Source organism: Bradysia coprophila (assembly GCF_014529535.1).
Source record: "Bradysia coprophila strain Holo2 chromosome IV unlocalized genomic scaffold, BU_Bcop_v1 contig_106, whole genome shotgun sequence".
In the NCBI taxonomy this organism is placed as follows: Eukaryota; Metazoa; Arthropoda; class Insecta; order Diptera; family Sciaridae; genus Bradysia; species Bradysia coprophila.
This window is the reverse complement of record NW_023503372.1, coordinates 3,631,317-3,654,343: the sequence shown is the minus strand read 5'-3', so window position 1 is coordinate 3,654,343 and position 23,027 is coordinate 3,631,317. Positions and strand designations below refer to the sequence as shown.

General features: G+C 38.5%; 3 protein-coding genes across 8 annotated transcripts; 2 read left to right on the top strand and 1 right to left on the bottom strand.

Moving 5' to 3' along the window:
* Positions 1–1,792: 1,792 nt before the first annotated feature.
* LOC119070969 (transcription elongation factor SPT5) lies at positions 1,793–6,148 on the top strand. 3 transcript variants are annotated; one of them, XM_037175542.1, is made up of 9 exons: positions 1,793–2,177; positions 2,523–2,617; positions 2,678–2,954; positions 3,014–3,151; positions 3,221–3,742; positions 3,805–3,971; positions 4,034–4,206; positions 4,266–4,519; positions 4,585–6,148. In XM_037175542.1, the coding sequence occupies exons 1-9, from the start codon at positions 2,095–2,097 to the stop codon at positions 6,047–6,049; spliced, it is 3,174 nt and encodes a 1,057-aa protein (XP_037031437.1). In that variant the 5' UTR covers positions 1,793–2,094; the 3' UTR covers positions 6,050–6,148. The 3 variants fall into 3 exon arrangements, with proteins under 3 accessions (XP_037031437.1, XP_037031438.1, XP_037031436.1); XM_037175543.1 differs by having other exon boundaries at positions 1,814–2,177; positions 2,681–2,954; XM_037175541.1 differs by having other exon boundaries at positions 1,814–2,177; positions 2,523–2,954.
* On the bottom strand, positions 6,102–7,864 carry LOC119071000 (enoyl-CoA hydratase domain-containing protein 3, mitochondrial). Its single transcript, XM_037175594.1, has 4 exons — positions 7,713–7,864; positions 6,818–7,193; positions 6,678–6,753; positions 6,102–6,607 (listed from the first exon to the last, which is right to left on the bottom strand). Exons 1-4 carry the CDS (start codon positions 7,728–7,730, stop codon positions 6,223–6,225), a joined length of 855 nt encoding a protein of 284 aa, XP_037031489.1. The 5' UTR covers positions 7,731–7,864; the 3' UTR covers positions 6,102–6,222.
* A 98-nt stretch (positions 7,865–7,962) lies between these two features.
* LOC119070972 (transmembrane channel-like protein 7) lies at positions 7,963–22,789 on the top strand. 4 transcript variants are annotated; one of them, XM_037175547.1, is made up of 6 exons: positions 7,963–8,447; positions 14,469–14,646; positions 18,120–18,272; positions 20,219–20,630; positions 20,768–22,504; positions 22,568–22,789. In XM_037175547.1, the coding sequence occupies exons 2-6, from the start codon at positions 14,484–14,486 to the stop codon at positions 22,575–22,577; spliced, it is 2,475 nt and encodes an 824-aa protein (XP_037031442.1). In that variant the 5' UTR covers positions 7,963–8,447; positions 14,469–14,483; the 3' UTR covers positions 22,578–22,789. The 4 variants fall into 4 exon arrangements, with proteins under 4 accessions (XP_037031442.1, XP_037031444.1, XP_037031443.1 ...); XM_037175549.1 differs by lacking the exon at positions 7,963–8,447 and adding an exon at positions 11,596–11,607; XM_037175548.1 differs by lacking the exon at positions 7,963–8,447 and adding an exon at positions 12,720–12,856.
* Positions 22,790–23,027: the final 238 nt, after the last annotated feature.

The window sequence follows — 23,027 nt, the reverse complement described above, 5'->3', positions numbered from 1 at the left end:
TAAAGTGTAACCATACGCAAGCGGAGCAACCGTATTTCCCGTTAGGCATGTTCACTGAAAAATATCATCAATCGATGACAAAATTTCCAAATAATCGATACTATATCAATCGAATGTTTTATCGATAATCGGTCAATATCGACTGATAATCAACAAACATCCACTGAAAATCGAATTATCAATTTATATTTGTCGATTATCAGTCGTTATGTACCGATTATCAGTCGACATTTATCGATTTTCAGTCGATATTTATCGATTAACGATAAAACTTTCGATTGATATTGATTTTCTGAAAATATCGATAATCGATTCCAGGGAAATAATCGATATTTTATCAATCGAATGAATTATCGAACATGCCTATTTCCCGTGTTCTATTTTTCAATTACTATAAAAAGAGTAATAGTAGGTTACATTGGATGCTGTCAAGTGTCAAAGTAATTCATCATGAGGTAACAAGCATGCTGCTCAAAAACACACGAGTGAGTTTGCGAGTATTACAAAGTTGTTTTCATGCTTCGGGGCAATTTTTCGAATTTTCTCGGGTTTCCGGCCCTCTGCATGAAAACTTACATGTGCACCTGTTTTGGACGGTTGATTTAAGGCACTTTCGCTTGTAAGCCTCACTTCGTTCGGCCTACAATCCGCGAAATCGCCTAAAATCAATCGTCCAAAACAGGTACACAAATAACCATTCCCGACCGAGGTACGATTTTTTTTAAAATATTAATGGTTATTTGTGTACCTGTTTTGGACGATTGATTTTAGGCAATTTCGCGGATTGTAGGCCGAACGAAGTGAGGCTTACAAGCGAAAGTGCCTTAAATCAACCGTCCCAAACAGGTGCACATGTAAGTTTTCATGCAGAGGGCCGGAAACCCGAGAAAATTCGAAAAATTGCCCTCATTTTCGGCCAAGAAGCATGAAAATTTTATTTCATCACACGAACTACGAAAATTGTAATTTTCGGTTCCCAAACGGGAAGCGAAAGTAAAAAAATGCAAGTTATGTATCGAAATCGGTTAATACATAATACGAAAGTCTATGTACATAATGCGAAAGTCGATGTACATAATGCGAAAGTCAAATCTTGTCAAGATGTTTACTTTGATCAATATTGAACAAACCGTGCGCCAGTGCTCTGATTAATGTTAACATACAAAGTTTATGACGAATAATTCAAAGGATATTGTTGTTGTTTTTACGTCTGATTGTTGTGATGGTTGATAATATTAATATTTTCTTATACCAGGGGGCTGCCGCCCCCTGGACCCCCGCAAATGTCAGCATATTTTTGTTTAATTCATCATATGATAACGCATTTCTTCGAGTTTATGTGCCTCAATTACAATTTTCGTAGTTCTCGTGATAAAAAGTTATGTGGATCACACGGGACGACGTAAAGAAATTCAACCTGTGCGATTGCGGCCCTTGCCTTCGGCGCGGGCAGCAACTCTCGCACACGGTTGAATTTCTTTACTTTCGTCCCTTGTGATCCAAATAACTATTACTATGCTGGTGCATGTAATAAGGCTATTACATGTATAGGCAATAACCTTTACATCACTCGCATAGTAAAACGTCGTACTACACACGGAAAATAAAGTGATATCTCGTATCACGATGAGTAAAAGTACCTCGGGCTGCCGCCCTCGGATACTTTTTCTCATCTGGATACGATATATCACTTTACTTCCCTTGCATAGTAATGTACTATTCTGCGCTACTGCATGCAATGACTGCGTAAGTATTTGAAGAATCAAATCCATTCATTAAGAGAGTCAGTGATACCAACATAAGAGACACTTTAAACTTTGTATACACACGAAAATGTTCGGAAAATAATTCGTGTTGCAGGATTTAGCGTAATTTGGTTCATATCCGCGAAAAAATCGAAATATTTCGTAACAAACGGAAACATTGAAGAGTGATCCGTGTGTGGCAGTAGTTTCTTTACGTGAATAGTGAACAGTGACTAGAACAAAACGAATCGAAATTACTCAATTGACGCGTTGACATCTCTTCTCTACAACCATCTTGTGGTGAAAATTTCGAAGCACCTTTGAGCTGATTGAAAATATTTTGGGAAAAATGTCAGACTCTGAGGCTAGTAATATGTCGAGTGGATCGGACGCCAGAAGTGACATGTCAAATAGGTCACGCAGCAACAACAGGTACGGTTAATGTTAATGTTATGGACACAATAATTGGAGATAATTGCACGGCATCAATTTGTTGGTGTACTGTCGTATTGCAGTGCATACTATCTTAAAATTGTGTATCTGACGGGCAAATTGATTGGAAATTTTTGTTTTAAAATGTGTGAGATTTGCAGAACAAGTCGAAGACAAGTACAAACAAGAATTTTTGAGAGCAATTGTCGTGTGAAAAGGGTCTTAACGCTCCGCTGATTAAAGGAGAAAGAATTGATTCCCTAGTAAAAGAATTCCGCACAAGTTACACATTTGCCGCCTTCATGGCTCAGTATGTTGCTAAATTAAAAAAAAATGTGTTTCTAGATCGGCATCTCGTTCGGTTTCCCGATCTCGTTCCCGATCAGCATCTGCAGGCTCTGAATCCGGCTCAGATGTTCCGAATCGACGTCGTAGATCACGTAAGCTCCACTTGCAACGATTTTTTTTCACTTCGATTAATCATTTTTTGTTCACGACAGAAGAAGAAGAAGTAGAGGACGAAGAAGAGCCAGAAGGTGAAGATTTGGATTCGGAGGAATATGAGGAAGACGAGGATGACGATCGACCGAGCAAGAAGAAGAAGAAGAAGGAACGTTTCGGTGGATTTATTATTGACGAGGCTGAAGTTGACGATGAAGTGGACGAAGATGAGGAATGGGAAGATGGTGCGAATGAGCTGGGGATTGTTAATGAAGTGGACGAACTGGGACCAACAGCTAGAGAAATTGAAATCCGACGACGTGGTAACCTGTGGGAGTAAGTTTCGGTTATGTGCTTGGTGAAGTAGTTTTCCTAATCTCCGTTCGTTGTTTCAGCACTCAGAAGGAAGACGAGATTGAAGAATATCTGAAAAAGCGATATGCTGACGAATCGATTGCACGTCGTCATTTCGGTGACGGTGGCGAGGAAATGTCAGATGAAATTACACAGCAGACGTTGCTGCCAACAATCAAGTGAGTTGACGGAAAATTTCAATCAAAGTCCTCAACTCACCGATTTTCGAAAAAAAAATTTTTTTTCAGAGATCCCAACTTGTGGATGGTGAAGTGTCGCATAGGAGAAGAAAAGATAACCGCACTGCTGTTGATGCGCAAATTTCTGACTTATCAAAACACGGACGAGCCGTTGCAAATAAAAGCGGTAGTGGCACCGGAAGGTGTGAAAGGATACATTTACGTCGAAGCATTCAAACAGACCCATGTGAAGGCGGCCATTAACAATGTCAGCAATTTGCGTATGGGACAATGGAAACAGGAAATGGTGCCGATTAAAGAGATGACAGACGTTCTGAAGGTTGTCAAAGAACAGACCGGATTGAAACCGAAGCAATGGGTTCGGCTAAAGCGTAGTCAATACAAAGATGACATTGCACAGGTGGACTACGTGGACATGGCACAAAATCAAGTTCATCTGAAATTGTTGCCGCGCATTGACTATACGCGATTGCGTGGTGCTCTGAGAACAACACAGACAGATGCTGATGACGCGAAACGCAAACGAAAACGTCGTCCGCCAGCGAAACCATTCGATCCTGAAGCTATTCGGTTAGTCAAGGCAATGCTTCTGCCTGAAATTTTCAATTTTAATGAGAAAGTTATTCTTACAGAGCTATCGGTGGAGAGGTCACGTCTGACGGAGATTTTCTGGTGTTCGAAGGCAATCGTTATTCACGCAAGGGATTCTTGTACAAGAATTTCATTATCTCGGCCATTTTGTCGGAAGGTGTGAAGCCAACGCTAGCCGAATTGGAACGGTTCGAAGAACAGCCAGAAGGTAACGAATTTAACGTTCGTATGATCATTGGACTGTCGGCTTCATTGTTAACCTTTCTGTAGAAATCAATATCGAGTTGGCTGTCACCGGCAGAGAGGATCCACAAACAACGCATTCGTTTTCAATGGGCGACAACGTCGAAGTATGCGTTGGAGATTTGGAGAATTTGCAGGCCAAGATCATTGCAATCGATGGATACTTGATAACAGTTATGCCGAAGCACGAAGATTTAAAGGTACGACAAGAGGTAAAGTTATGTCTAGACCCAACTAACTGACTGCCAACAATTCGTAGGATCCATTGATCTTCAAAGCCAACGAATTGCGTAAATATTTCAAAACCGGTGACCATGTGAAAGTTTTGGCTGGTCGATACGAAGGTGAAACTGGATTGATCGTTCGCGTGGAACCGAGCCGTGTGGTATTGGTGTCGGATTTGACAATGCACGAGCTGGAAGTTTTACCCAGAGATCTGCAACTGTGTACTGATATGGCGACGGGTGTGGATTCCCTGGGACAGTTTGAATGGGGCGATTTAGTGCAGTTGGAGTGAGTAGACCATAACGAGTAGAAAGTTTCCGACCATCTAACGTTTCGCAATTTACTTGTTTCAGTGCACAGACAGTTGGTGTGATTGTGCGCTTAGAGCGTGAAAACTTTCACGTTCTTGGCATGAACGGCAAAGTGTTGGAATCAAAGCCAACGGCACTGCAGAGACGACGAGAAAATCGAAACACCATCGCATTGGATTCCGATCAAAATCAGATACGGCGAAAGGACATCGTCAAAGTCTTAGAGGGACCGCATGCTGGTCGAGATGGCGAAATCAAGCATCTGTACCGTAATTTGGCCTTTTTGCATTCGCGAATGTACACCGAGAACGGTGGCATCTTTGTGTGTAAGACTCGGCATTTGAAATTGGCCGGCGGTAACAAAAATACGTCCAATGGAATGAGTCCCATGGGAATGATGGGCTTTATGTCACCGAGAATTCAATCTCCGATGCATCCGATGGGTGGTGGTGGTCGTGGACGTGGTGGAGGTGGTGGCAGAGGACGTGGTGGTAATCGGATATCACGAGATCGTGAAATTCTCGGCAAAAGTATCAAAATCACTGGTGGATCGTACAAAGGAGCTGTTGGCATTGTCAAAGATGCTACTGAAGCAACGGCTCGTGTCGAATTACATTCATCCTGCCAAACCATTTCGGTCGATCGAAATCACATTGCTGTTGTTGGAGCTCCGGCCAAAGATGGCAGTATCACAGTTGGACGCACACCTGGAAGAACTCCTGGATATGGAGCACAGACACCGGTTTACAGCGGATCGAAGACTCCACTGCACGGAAATGCTACGCCACAATACGATATTGGTAGTCGAACTCCTCATGGTTCGATGACACCGTCACATGACGGCAGCATGACTCCACGTCATAATGCCTGGGACCCGAGTGTTACAAATACTCCGGCTCGAAGCAATGACTTTGACATGTTGGACGATCCATCGCCCAGTCCAATTTACAATTCAAACACACCATACGCGTCGTATGCTCCACAAACTCCAGGAGGAAACATTTACGGGTCGGAATACAGTCCACTGCAGCCCAGTCCCAGCCCAAGTCCATCGCCATACCAAATCGGACACATGGGTACACCATCTCCTTCGGCGTATTCGCCAAATACACCTGGAACGTCCCAGTTTTCACCATTCAATCCACAAACGCCTGGCGCTGGTCTCGATTCTCAGCTGGGAGATTGGTGCACCAGTGACATTGAGGTACGAATTCGCAGTCACGACGACGGTGATTTGGCTGGACAGACGGGAGTTATTCGAACGGTTAACAATCGGATCTGTTCGGTGTTCTTACCGCAAGAAGATCGAAGTGTTTCGATAGAGTGCGAACAGTTGGAACCGGTTTTGCCCAGCATCAGTGACGAATTCAAGGTCATTTACGGCGATCTTCGAGACACCACCGGAAGAATTATTGACATTGACCAAATGAATGCAGTTTGTAAGCTTCAGGCAGGAAATACCACGTATATGCCGCTGAGAAATTTGTGCAAAATTAAGCCTGACTAAGGTGGCGGATATTAGTGTCAGTTGCACTGTTACAAAGTAAATATTTCTGGCATAGAGTTTCATGCTTTATTATATAACATTTCATGGATTAAATAAAAACGAATGGAGACATAAGTGGCACAGCGTTTCATAAATGCAATTCGGTTCCGTTCCTACTCCGCAATTTATCGGGCTCACTCACGGCTGTGAGACCAATTTGGCTTTCGCTTTTCTATGAAACTACGTATGCCCTCTTGACCATCCGCTAAAGCTATGTTGTTTACCATAACCTGTTCGCCGTACTTGTAGGCCACATTGATATCCATTGACATCTGTTCGTAGTAGAACTTTTTACCCAATTCGATTACCGCACGGCTTTTCGTCTTGATGGCATTGCAGATTTTCTCCGTTTCGGCATCCAATTGTTCGACTGGTACACACGAACTGACGAGACCAGCGGTTACAGCTTCCTGGGCTGATAGTGGAAGACCGGTGAACAGCATATATGCTGACTTCTTTCGCGGAATGTTACGGACCAACGGAATGCCTGGTGTCGAACAAAATATTCCAAAACTTGCGCTGTAAGTGAAGTATTAGAGGAAAATGTAAGAAAATGGAATTAACGTTAGCAATTTCAATTTGAAAGTACCCAGGTGTCGAGAATGAGCTTCTATCGGAACAGACTACCAAATCACATGCGGCTATTAACTGGCAACCAGCAGCAGCTGGAATAGAATTTTTCTTTAAAATCGTTCACTCACATCCAATTCTTCGATAAATGTTCATTACCAGCAAGTCCATCCACTTTCGCAATCACTGGCACCGGACTTTTTGCTATTTCCACCATTAATTCCGAACATTTAACAAACACAGCCTTGTGGAAATCCGTTCCACTCTCTTTCGTCAATTCTTTCAAATTGTGACCGGCCGAAAAGACCTTTCCCTCACTCGCCGACAGTACTATACATCTCAATTGTTCGTCATCTCGATTCCGTTTGATATCCTTAACCAATTGTGTCATCATGTCCATGGAAAGGGAGTTCCTCGTTTTGGGATTATTGAGTACAATGTGCCTAACGCCATCCGTTTCCGTTGTAACGGTTGGTTTCTGTGCTTGCACGCAATAGGATCGGTTGTGTGGAACTGAACAGAGTCTTAGAGATATCTGGGACGAGAGTGGATTAGTATACCTTTGCCTCTAACGTCGTCAGAGGTCAACGAGCAAGTTATGGACGGCTATTTAATCTGGCAAAGACAACATCGACAAAAACGATGAATCCTGGCTAAATACCGTGCGTATAGCAAACTACATGTTGAAGTAGAAGAAGTAATAGATTTTCATTGTTCAAAATCAGCAACTCAAAGGAATACGAAGTTTTGACAATACTGGTGATATGCTTGCTGCCTGTGTAAGGTTAATGACCTAGCTGGATAAATGTTTAGGTGAGTAATTGCCATTCCAATCGGTTGAATTTATAGAAAATTTGGCACACTGTAGGCTTCGACCTCCGATCTGCTCAAGATCACTTCACGTAGTAGTCTAAGCAATAACCAACCTCCACGTATGACATGATAGTAAGTAGGTGATAAGAGTACTCTGAGTGATTCTGTTAGAGTATAGCTCCCTATATAACATGCCCACTACTTGCCCAACCGGGACGTGACATCACTATAATCAACTTACATTTCGTAAAGCATTCATTTTGAAACTTGAGGTGCAAATTCGTTAACGTGATAATCTACAATAGCCAAAATTACAGCCGGATAACTTTTGTTATTTATTTTCTTTCACCGAACAGCTGCTGAGAAACTCACCATACCATTTATACAATTCCCTCCACTCTGACAGTCTGTCACACAGCTAAAAAACATGGTGAACGCAAACAGTCGAATTGCGCCGCTGTTGTTTTGTGCGAAAAAAAAGCCTCTCTTGCCTACAATGGAACGATGGTTCTCTTGTGTTGTAACAAACAATCGAAATTGAATTTGGATAACTTTTCCGCAACATTTATGACTGATAAGACGTGTATGTGAATTGATAACAGCTTTTTGTGGTAAAATCATTTAGTCAAAATTGAGTTTCGTTTACTTTCAATTAACGCGAGTGACCGTAAAGTACACAAAAGTAGATAAATCACTTCGTGACTTTCAATCGACTGAACATTTTTTTTTATTTTCCCTTTTTTTTACAACATTTTTTTTGTTGCTTGTGTTAAACTTGATGCTAATTCGTCACCTTAAACGTATACACTTGTAACAATGTTCGATTGCTCAATTTTCGTTTGGATTTTTAAGTCGAATTAAATCAGTGAAAATTGTAACAAAAATAGACTTTTTGTGATCGCATAATACACCGTGAAACCAAATCGATATTTAGTCGAGGCAATGGTGCAATAAAACATTTACCAACAAGCAAAACGTAAGCATAAAGAACCATTCCATTTTTCAATCATAGACCGAAATCCTAACAAAATGTTCAAACTACAGACAGAAATGTTGTAGTCGTAGGACTTCAATCGGGGTGTTAGTTTGCTCCTTTATTATTCTTGTCTATCGATTTAGGAGATGTATCAAAGGGCGTTGCACCGTACCATCATCATTTTTGTATACAATAAATTACAGTTTATTCTTCATTATACAAGTTGCTGTGACGTGATTCTAATGTTATGAATCTCTTTTATTGAACTTTGTTGAACCCATGGATCATTATGTCTTTTTATGTTAACTTTTTAAGTAGAAAAATGTCACCGAGATCATCTACATCATATACACAATGTTTGTTGTTATACAGACCGTATAAATGTTATCCAGTTACGAATTCTTTGTGAAATGAGCTTAACTGACTTGGGACAGTAATTATACCGTCTGGTTAATATGAAACATTTGCCATTGATTGTATGCACAGATCTGTGCCGCATAATTTATTCTAATGACTATACGCTCTTCTAGCATACATTAAAGAAACTGTTTGTTGATTTTTCCGGTTAAATACAGACATGCCGTCTTCAATTGTAGATTTATTTATATTTGCTGTCGTGTACACTGTTTACACAGATTCAAATTACGTTAAAAGAGTCAGACTGTCAAATGCCATAAATGAAATGACTAATAACTTTTTCCTGATAAAATCAGTCACTGCTTTTGAATGAACTAATAAATAAATAAAACAGCCAATCTAACGCAGCACAAATTGTTTTTAACTGTTTCCACACAAGTGGTGGTATTTCCAATTTTAGCAAATTCATTTGTGTCTTTCGTTTTTTTGAGTTTAGAGTACGTTGGTAGATAACTGAGCTGCTAGATAAATTTGGCCAGAAATATTGAAAGTGATAATCAATCACTGTAATCTTTCAGAGCGTAAATGTGAACTGTACATCCTGTTAGGATAATCATCAAATCTGGTAGTTCTTTCAATGATTAAAGTAATCTTTGGCCTTATCAATTGACTCCTGGTTTCACTTAGTACACACCAGAGAATCTTTTATGAAAGAAACTTTTAATTGTCGTCCTATGCCTCCAAGAGTGATTTCTGATTTTGGACGTAGTTCCATACATCGCTGAATGATTTCTCTGACATGTGTGAGTCACGACCATCACGGCCCTGATAAGGTGAAATATTTTATGAATCGGACACACCATTTTTGCTTCCTGACATTTATGGTGCTATCGATGGGGAATTTCAAGGTGATCATTTCGTAGAAGAAGTTCTTTTTTTTAACCAACATCTCTGGCTCGGGGCGACTCTAAGAAAATTTCAAAATTTCAAAATCATGACTTTTTCAGAAAATATTTCCCCGAAATGAAACGACCCGGCCGGTTTTGATCTAATAGTAGTTTGTAGAGAATTGACAGACGATTCTAATAAAAGTATCGCCGGGTCGAAAGGTTGTAGCTGTGAGTCAGGGTGAGGTATCGAAGTCCAATTTTATGGTTTTGTCAATGACCATCCCAACCGATTTTTCATTTCATTGGCTTAAAATGGAGGCTAGCACATCCCATTTAACATATCAAAAGAGACTAATGTGGTTTGGATGCATCTATGATGAAATATGGACACTTAAACATTTCAACTTCTTTTTCATCGCATATGTATCCAAACCACATAAAACTCTATTTGGCTCAAAAGCTCATAAAATTACCTTTCAAATGATACCCCACACGACCATGTACATTTTGTGTACCTCGAGAAATTTCAGTAAGAACAGTGTAAGTCTGCGGTTGAAAACTTCAACTGCACATATTTCAGTGTGGATGAATTTTAAACCCAATAAGACCCTATTCGGCTCAATAGTACATGTGATTACCTTTCTAATGACACCCCACACGACCCTGTACGGCTCGTGTAACTGGAGCAATTTTTGTAAGAAAATTGCAACTTTTCGGTTTTTGCTCACCTTTGACCAGCCACACAAACTTCGAAGAATTTTTTTGAAAGTGGTTTTGGCCACTAGGGTCGAAGTCCTTTCTAGGCACATATAAAAAATTCCAATAGAAAATGCGTCCGATTTCGGTAGGCTGTTTTTCAAAAGAATCCCTCTGAATCTGTTACTTCGTTTGTTCAAAGTATTGCCTAAGAACTCTATACGATGCAAGATCTTTTACTTCGTCTGTTTAGACGGTTTAGACATAGCTTTTGCCATAAAAGACCACATTAACATGAGGCTACCGCCATTTTTTTAGTCGTTGTCGTCAATTACAGATGAATATCAGTGTTTGAAAGGTTTTGAAAGGTATATTTTGACGAGTAGAAAGTTTTATAATTCAAGCTGAAGGCGAAGCTCATATCCCATCGCACCAAAGCAACAATTTTTCAAGTTTTCTGAAACTCATGCCATTTCCAGGTTGGCGTTATTTTCTCACCCTCGATTCAAAGCCTAAAAAGCGCAAAGTCTATCCAAGTAAATTCGTAAAGTAATCTGATGAAATGATAGTGTCTAGCCGTCAGTAGCTAAATGATATATTTGTTGAAACGTTCACTACACACCATTCTACCCATTTTTTGTTAAACATTTTTGTGACTTCTTTTTTATGCTAAAATCGTTTTATATTTTATTGGGAAATTTTCTTCCCTTCATTATCATGGATTATGATTATGTGGGTGGACTCCACAACTAACGTTTGTCCACTCCTATACGTATACGTTTTCACTATCAATGTCGAGGGCGGTAACTCTATCCATTTTTTTAAAGCTTGTAAATGCTAATTCAATTAACATGCCTATTAATTATCTAACTATGCGATGCCATTCATTTTCGACATGCAAAATTGAGACGTGACACAGAGCTCTTTACAATTATCACTTCAAATCATGTGCGTAAAATTAGAGGAAGCAATGGGAGGTATATAATGAGCATTTTATTACAAACAGGTGTAAGAAATGTTTTTTTCCGCTAGCCGGTGTAATAGTCATTTACATAATGAGAGTCGTTGAATAGAAAATTATATCATTATGAGGAATATGATGGATATGGTACTCCGTGTGTGAACTTTACCAATCCGAAGTGAAGCTGAGGTCGGTAAGAACACAGGAAAGCTTCTTTCCATTTACAGTTTTTGATACATGCTTTTACATTTCAAATGTCTCACTGTCATTTTTTCCAAAGAATGTCAATTCGCAATGACACAATGAAGTTCTCTGAAAAATTTGACAGTGAGACATTTGAAGTGTAAAAGACTGTAGACATTTTACTCAAGAACTTGAGATGAAGTTTTGCCGCAGTCAAGTAAAATCAACCTGACGTTTTTGAGTAAAATTATAATTTGAGAAACGTTTAATAAATATTATGCACCTTTGTCCGGCCGAAGGCGCCGTTCATAATCCAACTCGTCAGAATAAACATTTGGGCATAGGCGCATATCATTTTTTATGTGTCAAGTAAAGATAAACCCAAACTCTCTCTCCGAGCTGATGCTAGTCTTTCTACACTCATATTTCATCGTAGATCCTTCCAAACCCATAGATCATATTTGCCCCGAAAGTACATGCAATTGCCTTTCTAATGAAAACCCACACTACCCTGTACGTTTCGTGTACCTGGAGAAACTTCCATAAGAAAAGTGGTTTTGGTTTCTAAAAGTTTGAAGTCTGGGGTTGCTCATTTCGACAGAGTGATTATATGGAAATTGTGTTTTATGCAGGCGATATGTTACTAAACTCGCCTACGATTTTGTATTGTCAATCTCGCATCTAGTGCGTAAATTAAACCACTTATATGCATGCACCAAAAATAGCTTTTATCTCCAATGTGATAAAGTTATCAATATTGGCCGTCAATCGTCTTATTCAAACGTTTTTCTACAGCTGACTAAGACTATTCGACTGCCGTGCTAACTTTTATAAAGATTTGTAGGGTTTTCTTAGACCACTAGTTCGAAAAATGTCTAATTTCCTCTCGCTCAAAATTGTTATGTATTCAAAACCTCTAAAAACTACAATCACTTGCTCAATATATAATTGAAGTATTTTCTTCCGCTATAAACTCGCAATGTAATCTTGATACCAAAACAATAACGACTTTTCTCAAAACATTTTAGTTAATCCACTACGAAATCAAACAAGCGCGCGATAAGCTTATCAGTAAAACCAAAAAAATTCTAATGTTTTTAATTGATCTTTAGTGTTTAAAAATACACCCATTTGTCTTACTGCTTGCGATAAAATTTGTGTGTGGAAATGACTAAGAAATTTGGTGTTTTCAATTTATTGAATTGAAGGTGATAATGACATTTTGGGTATTTAACACGACGCTACGTTGTGAAAGTTTATAGATAGATAGTAAGCGTGCGCGCAGCTCCGACGATATCAACAGTTGGTCGATTAAAATTGTTGTAAGTGATATTATTCGCCGATTGATATTATTAACTCAACGTATATTAGTGAGAGAAGAGAGTGATATCAAAATGTTCTGTCTTAGACAATAGTATTTTACTTGCTTCTGCAGGCACAGAAAACTCTTCATTTCATCAGTGAAGGATTTTTCAGTGCCCTTAACATGTAATAGTATCATAGTATACCGGGGAATATTGCTAGCGTTATACACTCGTATATACTTATAATACAAAACACGACTGTCTGTGTAATATACAAGAGAGTATTACACGTGCAATATTCTCTGGTATAAAATAAAGTTTTTTATCGGAAACCACACTTTTTTAGTTCTCTCTCAGCAGACCTTGCAAACAGTTCTGGGGATCCAGACGATGTTTTCCTTAATGGTGGAGTTTGTTTATGTTATTCGTCAGAGAGAGAGAGAGAGAGAAATTTGATACGAAGGCGGAGCTTACTCTCCGTATCAACGAGTAGTGTGATGCACATCGAACGATCAACTCGTTCGGCTTTATATCGCGTATTTTCGGTTTCGTTTTTATTCTCATTCTTCTTCTATGCATTCAAGTTCAACCTTGAACGGTGTGTTTTATATTTGGGTTTGTTGTTGGTGTATTTCATGGTGTGCCGAGTGTAAAATTGTGTGCAAATAACTATTGTTGCATTGGCGGAAACGACCAACATATCTACATAATAATGTAGGCTTATGAACTATAGGTAAATAATAACATTTACCTAATAAATGTGACGTCGCGCACACTTTGCCGAAATAATGTTCGGTATAATACTCCGAAAAACAGTGTTCAATGTCGATATATTCACCGCAATGCAATAAAATGAATAAAATTTTGTACGTAACTCAGACGAAAATGGAAAACTCACATTGAGTCGGACATCTATTGTTATTTCATTGATGCAATTGATATATAAATGGAAGAACAATAGATAGGCGTCCAACTACTCATATACGTCTGGAGACTGGTGTCTATCTGTAGGTATTGTACTGTCTGATATTTTTTAATCTATATAAATAAAAGTCTGCCCGCAGACTGTCAATATTTGTAGTTAAAGCGTAGCTCTGTACCTAGCATTACCATAGAAAATATTTGCAGGCCGATGATATTAGAATAAGCTTTACACAGGTTGAATTTCCTGGAGTGCAGCATTTGCAACAGCTTCTCTTACCAGCTGGTGCTAATGTAATTGTTTATATTCAATCGGTTTAAACACTCACACATAGCGAAACAAGCTGTTGCAAATTTTGCACTCCAAGGCGTCGATTCTCATGCCTTTCGTAACTTCGTTATAATGGGATCAAGTTACGAATATTGGGAATTTCGAAAGTTCCAGAATTGAGGCCCAGTGAAATTTACTCATTGTACTTCGTTAGGACAATAGTCATGGTTATTGGTCTTAGTTAAACACACAATAAGTGTAAGTGGACACGCATATATGTATCAAAGATTGGAGGTATTTTGAAGTCCGACATACGAGTGTTAATGCTAGGAGCAGTGCTTTGATTATTGAAATGTTCGATAAGAAATTGTATTTCCGTTAGATTATACGCACCATTTACATCATTAAATTAAATTTACCTTTTTTATATCATTCCAGTGAATCATAAACATAATGTCAGGCGGAAAGGACCGAAAGTCAAAGAATAAAGCCCAAGGATGGGAAGAGGCAGGCTCCGAATTCTATCAAGAGAGCTATCCCACCGATTTGGAAGGCGCAATTCAAAAAGATCCATCGGCAATTGCCACGTTACTTCCGTCGAAACAAAATCGCTTCGGTAAGTTTCGTCATCGCTGAAATTTTTATTGAATGTGAATCATGACACCCAAAAATGAAGTTTGTCTTATCAACGGGTTTCCAATTTATTTGCGTAGAATTTCGCTTTATTGACAATAAAAACGGCTATCTGTCGAATGTACCGATCGATTGTAGTTATCAAACAATGAAGGGAAATTAGGATTTTTTGTACTCAGAAGAGTAGCTTACGATGACTGATTATAATAATCTTTGTGACTCTTGATTGATTGATTGCCACCAATTTCCTTTCATTGTTTTTTTAGGTAGAGAAGTTATTTCGAACGGAAGAACACAAAACTGTAAAATGCCAGTGATTTTTTGAAGAGGAAACTGCTTCTCTGATAGAAAATACTTAAAAATGTTATCTGTTGCGAGAAACTATGGCCGCAGATGATGTGAGACATAATTACTAATAGAGTATAATTTGAAGGTACATCTCTGACAGAAAACCTCTGATTTTCTTCAGAACACTGTACACATGTGGTCATACCAGGAACAATTTTTGGGTAAACTTTTTCCTATATTTTCCCTAATTTTTTCATTATTTTGCACATTTTTGTGAAAATTAGGGACGATTTGAGAAAATAAAGTGGAAGCAAAATGAAATGATCGATTCTGAGTGTATACAGATTTGAAAGCCAGTATAGTCTTACATACAGCCCATTTGAACTGTTTATGGTGCATTGTTAGGTTTTTTATCTGTAAACAGTTCCAATGCATACGCATAAGCTCGAGTTCGAAGTATAAACATGAGCGCGCAAGCTCAATACACCGAAAAAACATTGTGAATGTGATGCAAATCGGCCGAAAGTTTGTTATTTAGATCTATACTCGTTTTCAAATCACAATACGCTAAAAATCTTAATAATCGATCATTTCAATTTACCCTGCCTTTATGGGAAATATGCGACAAAAAAGACTGCTCATACTGGCACAGCCAGTAAAAAATCGATCTTTTCCTAAAAGTCATCAGTCATCCGTTTCCCTAATGTTCCCAAAATGCTGGCTGCGTTTCCACGTCGTATTGTATTTCTTCGTAAAAGATAATCCTTTGATTTGACCTCACCCGTAGCCGTTTTCATTAATTAACCCAGTTTGTTGATAAATTTCTTTGTCTCTGGGCCCATATAGCCTAAAGTCTCTAACGCAAAACTTGCTAACTAATTCTGTTTAAAAGAAATATAATGGTTATCCTTATGTCTCTCACCTGTCTGCAACCGAGCGTTTTTTTTTTTGAAGAATCATTAATATAATGATGCACAGCCATGGTATTCCGGATGGTAACATCCCACAAGAGTGATCTCCCATGACTCCACATATCAAAGTCATACCGTCAGGTCTTTTACCATCATCTCTTGAAATACCTGGGGGCTGTACTACATTCGGAACACCTGCACTAGAGAAAGCCACTCGAAGTCCAACAGCAATACTAGCATATCTTCACCTGTAGCCACTTTGAAGATTTTTTAGTTGATGACGTAAGTCGTGCACGAGTCTTAAGATCACCGGATTCGAACAATTCATTAAATTGATGTTTGACCTTCGGAAGATCAAACATTTCATATGTCTCGAATATGAATTATCCAAGATCATTATAACTTTCATCAAAAGTGAACTGGCTACCTAACCTGTCACAAACGGCTATTCATCTGTTATCGATAACGACGACAAAAATAATGACAGGCTCTGGGTAATAATGATCCTTTATATAGTCAAGTTGCACGTTAAAACAATTGAAGTACAAGATTTGAAATCAACAGATTAAAAATTATTTCATCGATGGAAGTAATAGACCCGATACCAATACTGGTCATATGCTTGCCGTCTGTAACAGGCTAAGTGCGCACCAGGACATTAAGTAAAAAAAATGCAAAAATTTAAACTTAAAATAAAAAGTTTGAAAAGGTTGACTAAAAACGTAGTCAGAGGTCTTTACAGATTTTTTTCGGATCGACAAACTTCGAAAGCGAATTGAAAATATAGGTCCTGGTAGATAAATACTATCTCTTGTCTTACCATCTTTTACTATGTAATCTTAACGTAAGACGTAACACAAATATGATAAATTGGTGACCATTTATCTAGCCTACATCTAGGCGAAATATCAATTAAGCACCTTACTTTATTTGCATAATCCTGGGCGTGGTTGGAAAAACCCGTTTTAGGCGTTATTGGCCGTAAAAGGCTTTTAATGAGTGACAGTGATAGCAAAAAGACGCAATGAACTCTGCCTTCTTACTTAGCAAAATGTGTGTTAATCAAATAAAAGTTTCTGCACAAATCTGTAGACAATCACGCTTGTAGTATGACGTCCGTGAAGGTCACACAAAACATCAATTGAAATTGCACATTAGAAATACATTGACACACAACGTAAAAAAAGTAATAAATAAAAGTAGAACTTACGTCACGATGACGATGCTCACAGGTGTGTAGTAGCGTAATCTAGAGTTATTCAGATGAGAATGCTATGGCGAATTTGGTACCATTCGATAGGAAATCATCCCTGCTACACGATGCATATTTAAAAAAAAAATCAAACGGATACCGTGGCGTGGATGTCGTTGCGTTTCCTTTATGAATACAGCGAATATTTTGCTTCGTTCATCAGTGATACGATTACATGACATGAGCTCACTTTATGTTCGCAAGCTTAAAATGAAGTCCACGATTAATGCACCAATTTGAATAATGAGCTGATTATCTTCGATTCATTGACGTTGATAACAATTGTATCCAGTTATCATTCTTGCCGCTCTGAACTAGATACAATTTTTTTTACCATTTTAATCGTAAGAATTATCCATATCGTGTGTGCACGATAATCCATAATATTCACATCTATGCTTACTATAACATTATAACACAAACATTGGCACATAAGCGGAAACTTCTAATTAAATGATACTCTCTGAAAATATATCACATAAATTTTGCTTGAATTTTCAGTTATTTGTGTAATGTGATTGAAACAGCGACGAGTGAATGAATAAAAAAAACGTACATTTCACGACCGAATTGAGACGAAAATTCTCAGTTAAAATGTGAAAATTGATCAGTTCAGTCACGGTTTTTACGAACTGGAAATGATATTTCGTGTTGAACTTTTCCTTTCGTGTGCTAGATAATGAAGAGAAATGACAGACAATCGAGTTTGATTAAAATATTGATAGGTGAGATACGTATATGATGTGAAAGGTCGTGAAATAATTCAATTCTTTATGCATCATTTTGATGATTTGTTCAGTTAATTTACACATAATATGTGATTTGTACACATAATTAGAGATCTTGTGTACACTGTACACAACAAACATTTACTTGAATTCTGTCTCGGAATTTGTATAATACGTTTTGTGTTGAGCGAGGTTGCGGCATATTCCGACGATATTACAACGCAAAAATTGAACGAATTAATTTTTAAATTCCCTTTCCTTTCCATTCGAATTACAGCGACGACTCGTCGCGTACGTCCTGGACAGCAAGATACCAAAACTGCGAAGAGGCGACAGAGTAGCACTACCGTTAATAGACGAAAGAATTCGACCGCACGACGAGGATCTCAACACCATGAAGTTCAAGTGGCAATGCTACCAGATTTGTCAGGTAAATTTGAAGTGTTTTTCTCTTAATCTCCTCTCGACTGTCTGGGGACTTTACAGTAGATTTAGGGAATTTTCAGACTGTAGGTTCATAACTATTTGTGCAAACTGGAACCGGCACATCAGATTGAGGCCAAATAAATGAGAGACATAGCTTACATCACCCATATCCGAAATACCATTTTACAATTCGTGTAACATTCATGCTTCATGAATTGTAAAATGATATCAAAGGCTTGTTGTGGAAGGCTAGGTCCCTCAAATTCGGCATGAATCGTTTCACCACAATCCAAGATACATTTTACTGGAGATAAGGTTGATAAGGACCACATTTATGAAAACGTTTACACTCGTATAAGGCTGGGCCCTTCTACCCTTCTAGAAGTTAGTTTTTCTTATTGTAAGTAGGTGAAATTATTATCAGCGGGTTCCTTAAACTGTTAAATACGGCTGTCATCTCTTATTGACAAAGACAGCAATAATAAACGACAAGCTCTGACTATTGAGGACTTATATATCACAAAGCATTTTCAAAAGAAATAAAGTAAAAGATTTCAGAAATCAGTCTTTGAAAATATTCGACTAAACGAAGTAATAGATCAGATAGTAAAACTGTTAATGCGCTTGCCGTCTGTGACAGTTTAATGATAATTGTACCTACTTTACAATGATAAAAATTAGCTTTTAGAATGGTAGCCCAGCTTCTATACGAGTGTAATAGTATGTTACGTCACCGTTTGTAAGTATTTGTCCCCTTCGGGTCGGGCTGTAACACCCCACTTATCAAATACACAACTTGTAACCTCGGAAGTAATATACTATTACATGTTTATGGACGGTAAGTGCATTTTCGCTGTCACAAGCAGTGATGTAAAGTACACTTTACCGTGCATAAGCATGTAAACGTTTTAGTAAAAGTGGTCCTTATAAACTGCACTATACGGGTCTAGTAGCATAATTGTTTTTTATAGTACAAGAACAGTAAATGGTATGTTATGTGCATGCAACAAACTCATCAAATCAATCTGCAGCTCGTTTTAGAAAAAGCTTCTGAACCGTAAATTTTAGGACCCAGCCCGCGATTGATTTTGAGTCTTATCCGTATGATAAGTGGACCCTGACTACCACCATTAATATCAAGGAATTTGAAATCAGCATATATGATAACTACGACCAGACCCGAGCTGGCTTTTATAGTCAGGTCTTTTAACTCGGGAAGGCATAAATTCAAAGTACAAATTCGACTGTGATGACATTGATGAACTTCAATGAAATTATCTAATTTTGTGTTGTGATGTAACTTTAAATTATGATCGACTGACTTGTTTTCTTCAAATTGAGTGACAAATATCTCGACATGCACTAAAATAAATTCCGAATTTTTATGTTCTTAAAGCGGAAAAACTTGGCATCTGTCATAAATAATTTCTCAATGGTTAGTGGTTGACCATTTCATTTGTTTTCATAATAACTTTGCCACCAAATTTGTTGGTCGGAATTAAACATCAAAGGGAAATTTGTTGGAGAAGATCATAGTATTTTGAGCACAATCTTTGTGTCTGGTCTGATGTTGTTTCACATTAATCTTTTAGAAACGGTAAACGCGTCACGATATGATCGTTGAATCGTTGATCGCACAGTGTTTGATACAAAATCTACAGCTTCAATAGTTCAAACATACGTTTTGCCATGTATGGTGAACTTAGACTTAGACTTGAATTAATCATTTATTTTTCTCGTCTTTATCGATAACCTATGACTAGACTAGCGTAAAATGTTGGTTCGTAAGTTTACATTTCCACTTAGGTCGAACACCTGTTGTTCTTCCATCGATAAACTTTTTTATGAACAAAACATGTCCTAATACCGCCTTTCGAAATTTCGAGAACAAATACGGTCTGATTGTATCCCATTCTGCATGGTCTAACCAACTTTTGTTGTCTCCACCAGAAAATCTCACCGACGAAGAACGTATTTGGGAAGAGATCCACGAAATTAAATCAATGCCCGTACCAATGGCTCAAAAGAAGGAAATGAAAGCTCAATTGCAGAATGCAACCAAACTACGATTGCAGGGAATCGACCAGATAAAGTGGCAACGGCGAAAAGCCTGGCAGCAGTTACAGACGAAATGGATTGAATTTTACACGAAAATGGAGCTGTGGCGCAATTCGCTGAAAACGATTGAAGGAAATTTCGGCACTGGTGTCGTTGCGTACTTTCTGTTTCTGAGATGGTTGATGTTTTTGAATTTGGCCATTTTCGTGCTGATATTTTCGTTCGTTGTCATCCCGCAGACTGTATTGGAAGAACCCACCGACAAAGACTGTGATCTTCTTAGTGAACCAAATTCAACTGAATGGTGAGAAAAACAAAATCATTTTCGGTGAAGACAGTTGACCGCCGAGGAGAAGTATCTCTGTGGATGATATACTCTTCCTCGTCGGTTAAACTTAATCAATGGAAAACGATTTGATTTCAATTTTAATCTATTTCCAGCTGTGCAGCTAGTTACATGAACGACACGACAAACAATGACTTCTTCATACTGGACATCATACAAGGAACTGGCTTCATGGAGAAGACCATGATGTTCTACGGTTTCTACACAAACAAAATATTCGGCTACAATGCGTACGTGAACAGCAGCATCATTACGTTCGACAATCAACTGTACTACGATCTACCACTTGCATACGTTACCGTCAGTGCGGCTTATTTGCTATTATCATTGATAGCTATTGTCAAGGCTGCGTCGAGGGAATTCAAAGATCGATTGGTCGAAGGAGAAGGACAATTTTACCAGTACTGTAATCTGGTGTTCGGCGGTTGGGATTTTTGCATTCATAACGAGAAATCGGCAAACATAAAGCACAAGGCAATTTACAACGAAATCAAAGGATTGCTGCAAGCTAAACGAATGGAATTCGAGCGTCACAATCGGTCCAAAGAGGTCATGTTCAAATTGATATCGATTCGGTTGGCCGTGAATCTTTTCGTTATTCTGATCCTGATCTGTGCAGGCTTTGTCATCTACCTGCTGTTCAGCTTGACGTTGGATCACCTGAATCCGACGAATCAATCAGCTAAGTCATTGTTCACAACCTTCCCGGCAATGTATGCATTTAGCAATGGGTCAAACGGTGAATTAAGTAGCCCGAATGCATCGCCGATACGCATGTACCGAGACAATTCGAACGCTTCCATCCAAGATGTAATGATGAACTTATTCTACGAATTCCTGCCATACTTAGCCATCGTATTTCTGAATCTGGTTGTTCCCGTCGTCTTCAACTATTTGGTTCAATTTGAGCGATATTCACCGAAGTTTGTCATCAAAATAACGCTGTTGCGCACGGTGTTCTTGCGGCTGTCGTCGTTGGGAGTGTTGTTGAGCCGCTTTTACATTCTAGTCAGTAGTGATCAAGACGACAACGTTGACTGTGTTAATAACAAGGAAGGGTCACTGGTATGCTGGGAGACATTCGTTGGTCAACAGTTTTACAAGCTGTTCATAACCGATTTTGTAACGCACATCTTTGTCACATTCTTCATCAACTTTCCCCGCTCACTGCTTGCCAAACACTCGGACAAAAAATTCGTGAAATTCATCGGCGAACAAGAATTCGAACTGTCCAAACACGTTCTGGACGTAGTGTACTCCCAAACGCTGTGCTGGCTGGGAAGTTTCTATGCTCCGTTCTTACCGGCTATTGCAGTGGTGCTCAACTTTATCATGTTTTACATCAAAAAATTTGCCTGTCTCATCAACAGCAAACCGTCGCCAATTCTATATCGCGCATCGCGTTCGAATTCACTGTTCATGTTCATATTGCTGCTATCGTTTGTCGTCGCTGTGGTTCCAGTAGTGTACGCCGTCGCCGAAATACTACCATCCCGATCGTGCGGTCCATTCCGTGGACTGGATTCCGTATGGGATGCGGCCATAACAGCGTTCATGAAACTTCCCGCATTCTTTCAAAATATAATTTTCTTCTTCGGAACGGCCGGTTTCGCCATACCGTGTTTCGTTGTGCTCACGCTATTCCTGTACTACTATTATGCTGTGTCGGCGGCCAATAAGCATATGGTCGAGGTGCTAAAGAATCAATTAGTGCTCGAGGGTCACGACAAGCAGTTTCTGTTGAATCGTTTGAGTTCGTTTCTGAAACAGCAACAGGAATACCAGAAGAAAGTGCGTCAAGCCGAACACCATCGGGGTGAGTATAGGAACGAAAGGGAGCGTGGTAGTAGGGTTGACAATAGTGATTGAATAAGTGCACATCTCTCGTTGCGGGGGGAGGCTTGAAAATCGATTTCTTTGTATGGAATTTTTGTTTATTTGTAATTTGTATAAATTGCGAGCATTTAGGCGAATAACAAAAACAAATTTTAGAGAAAAGAAACGGAGGAAAAAGACAAATTGTGATGTTTTTACTGATTTTAATTTTAATTTAATTTAATTTTTTTAAATTTAAGGGAAGCCATCTGTAAATATAAATATTTTTTGTATTTATTTTGCACAATTTTTAGTTATTTATTCAAAACATATCTGTGAATAATTTAAGTAAAATTACTTTTAGGGGTTCTAAAAACACCTTTCTTTTACATTTTATTGAACAGTTTGTTCGCGTGCCGTACTACTGAAATGTAAAATTGCAATTAATTTTGCCACACACAAAACGAAAAGTCATAAATTTACAATAATTATACCAATTTTCTAATTTAACTATTTATCCAAATATTTATATGTAAATTT

Bases quoted from the DNA above. Each gene is read 5' to 3' on its own strand.
- LOC119070972 (XM_037175547.1), top strand. From the start codon at position 14,484: ATGTCAGGCGGAAAGGACCGAAAGTCAAAGAATAAAGCCCAAGGATGG. The intron at 14,647-18,119 runs GTAAGTTTCGTC...TTCGAATTACAG, and splicing joins GTCGAAACAAAATCGCTTCG to CGACGACTCGTCGCGTACGT. The intron at 18,273-20,218 runs GTAAATTTGAAG...TGTCTCCACCAG, and splicing joins AATGCTACCAGATTTGTCAG to AAAATCTCACCGACGAAGAA.
- LOC119070969 (XM_037175541.1), top strand. From the start codon at position 2,095: ATGTCAGACTCTGAGGCTAGTAATATGTCGAGTGGATCGGACGCCAGA. The intron at 2,178-2,522 runs GTACGGTTAATG...ATGTGTTTCTAG, and splicing joins AGGTCACGCAGCAACAACAG to ATCGGCATCTCGTTCGGTTT. The intron at 3,152-3,220 runs GTGAGTTGACGG...ATTTTTTTTCAG, and splicing joins ACGTTGCTGCCAACAATCAA to AGATCCCAACTTGTGGATGG.
- LOC119071000 (XM_037175594.1), bottom strand. The intron at 6,754-6,817 runs GTAATGAACATT...ATTCTATTCCAG, and splicing joins GAAAGTGGATGGACTTGCTG to CTGCTGCTGGTTGCCAGTTA. The intron at 6,608-6,677 runs GTACTTTCAAAT...CTTCACTTACAG, and splicing joins AGCTCATTCTCGACACCTGG to CGCAAGTTTTGGAATATTTT.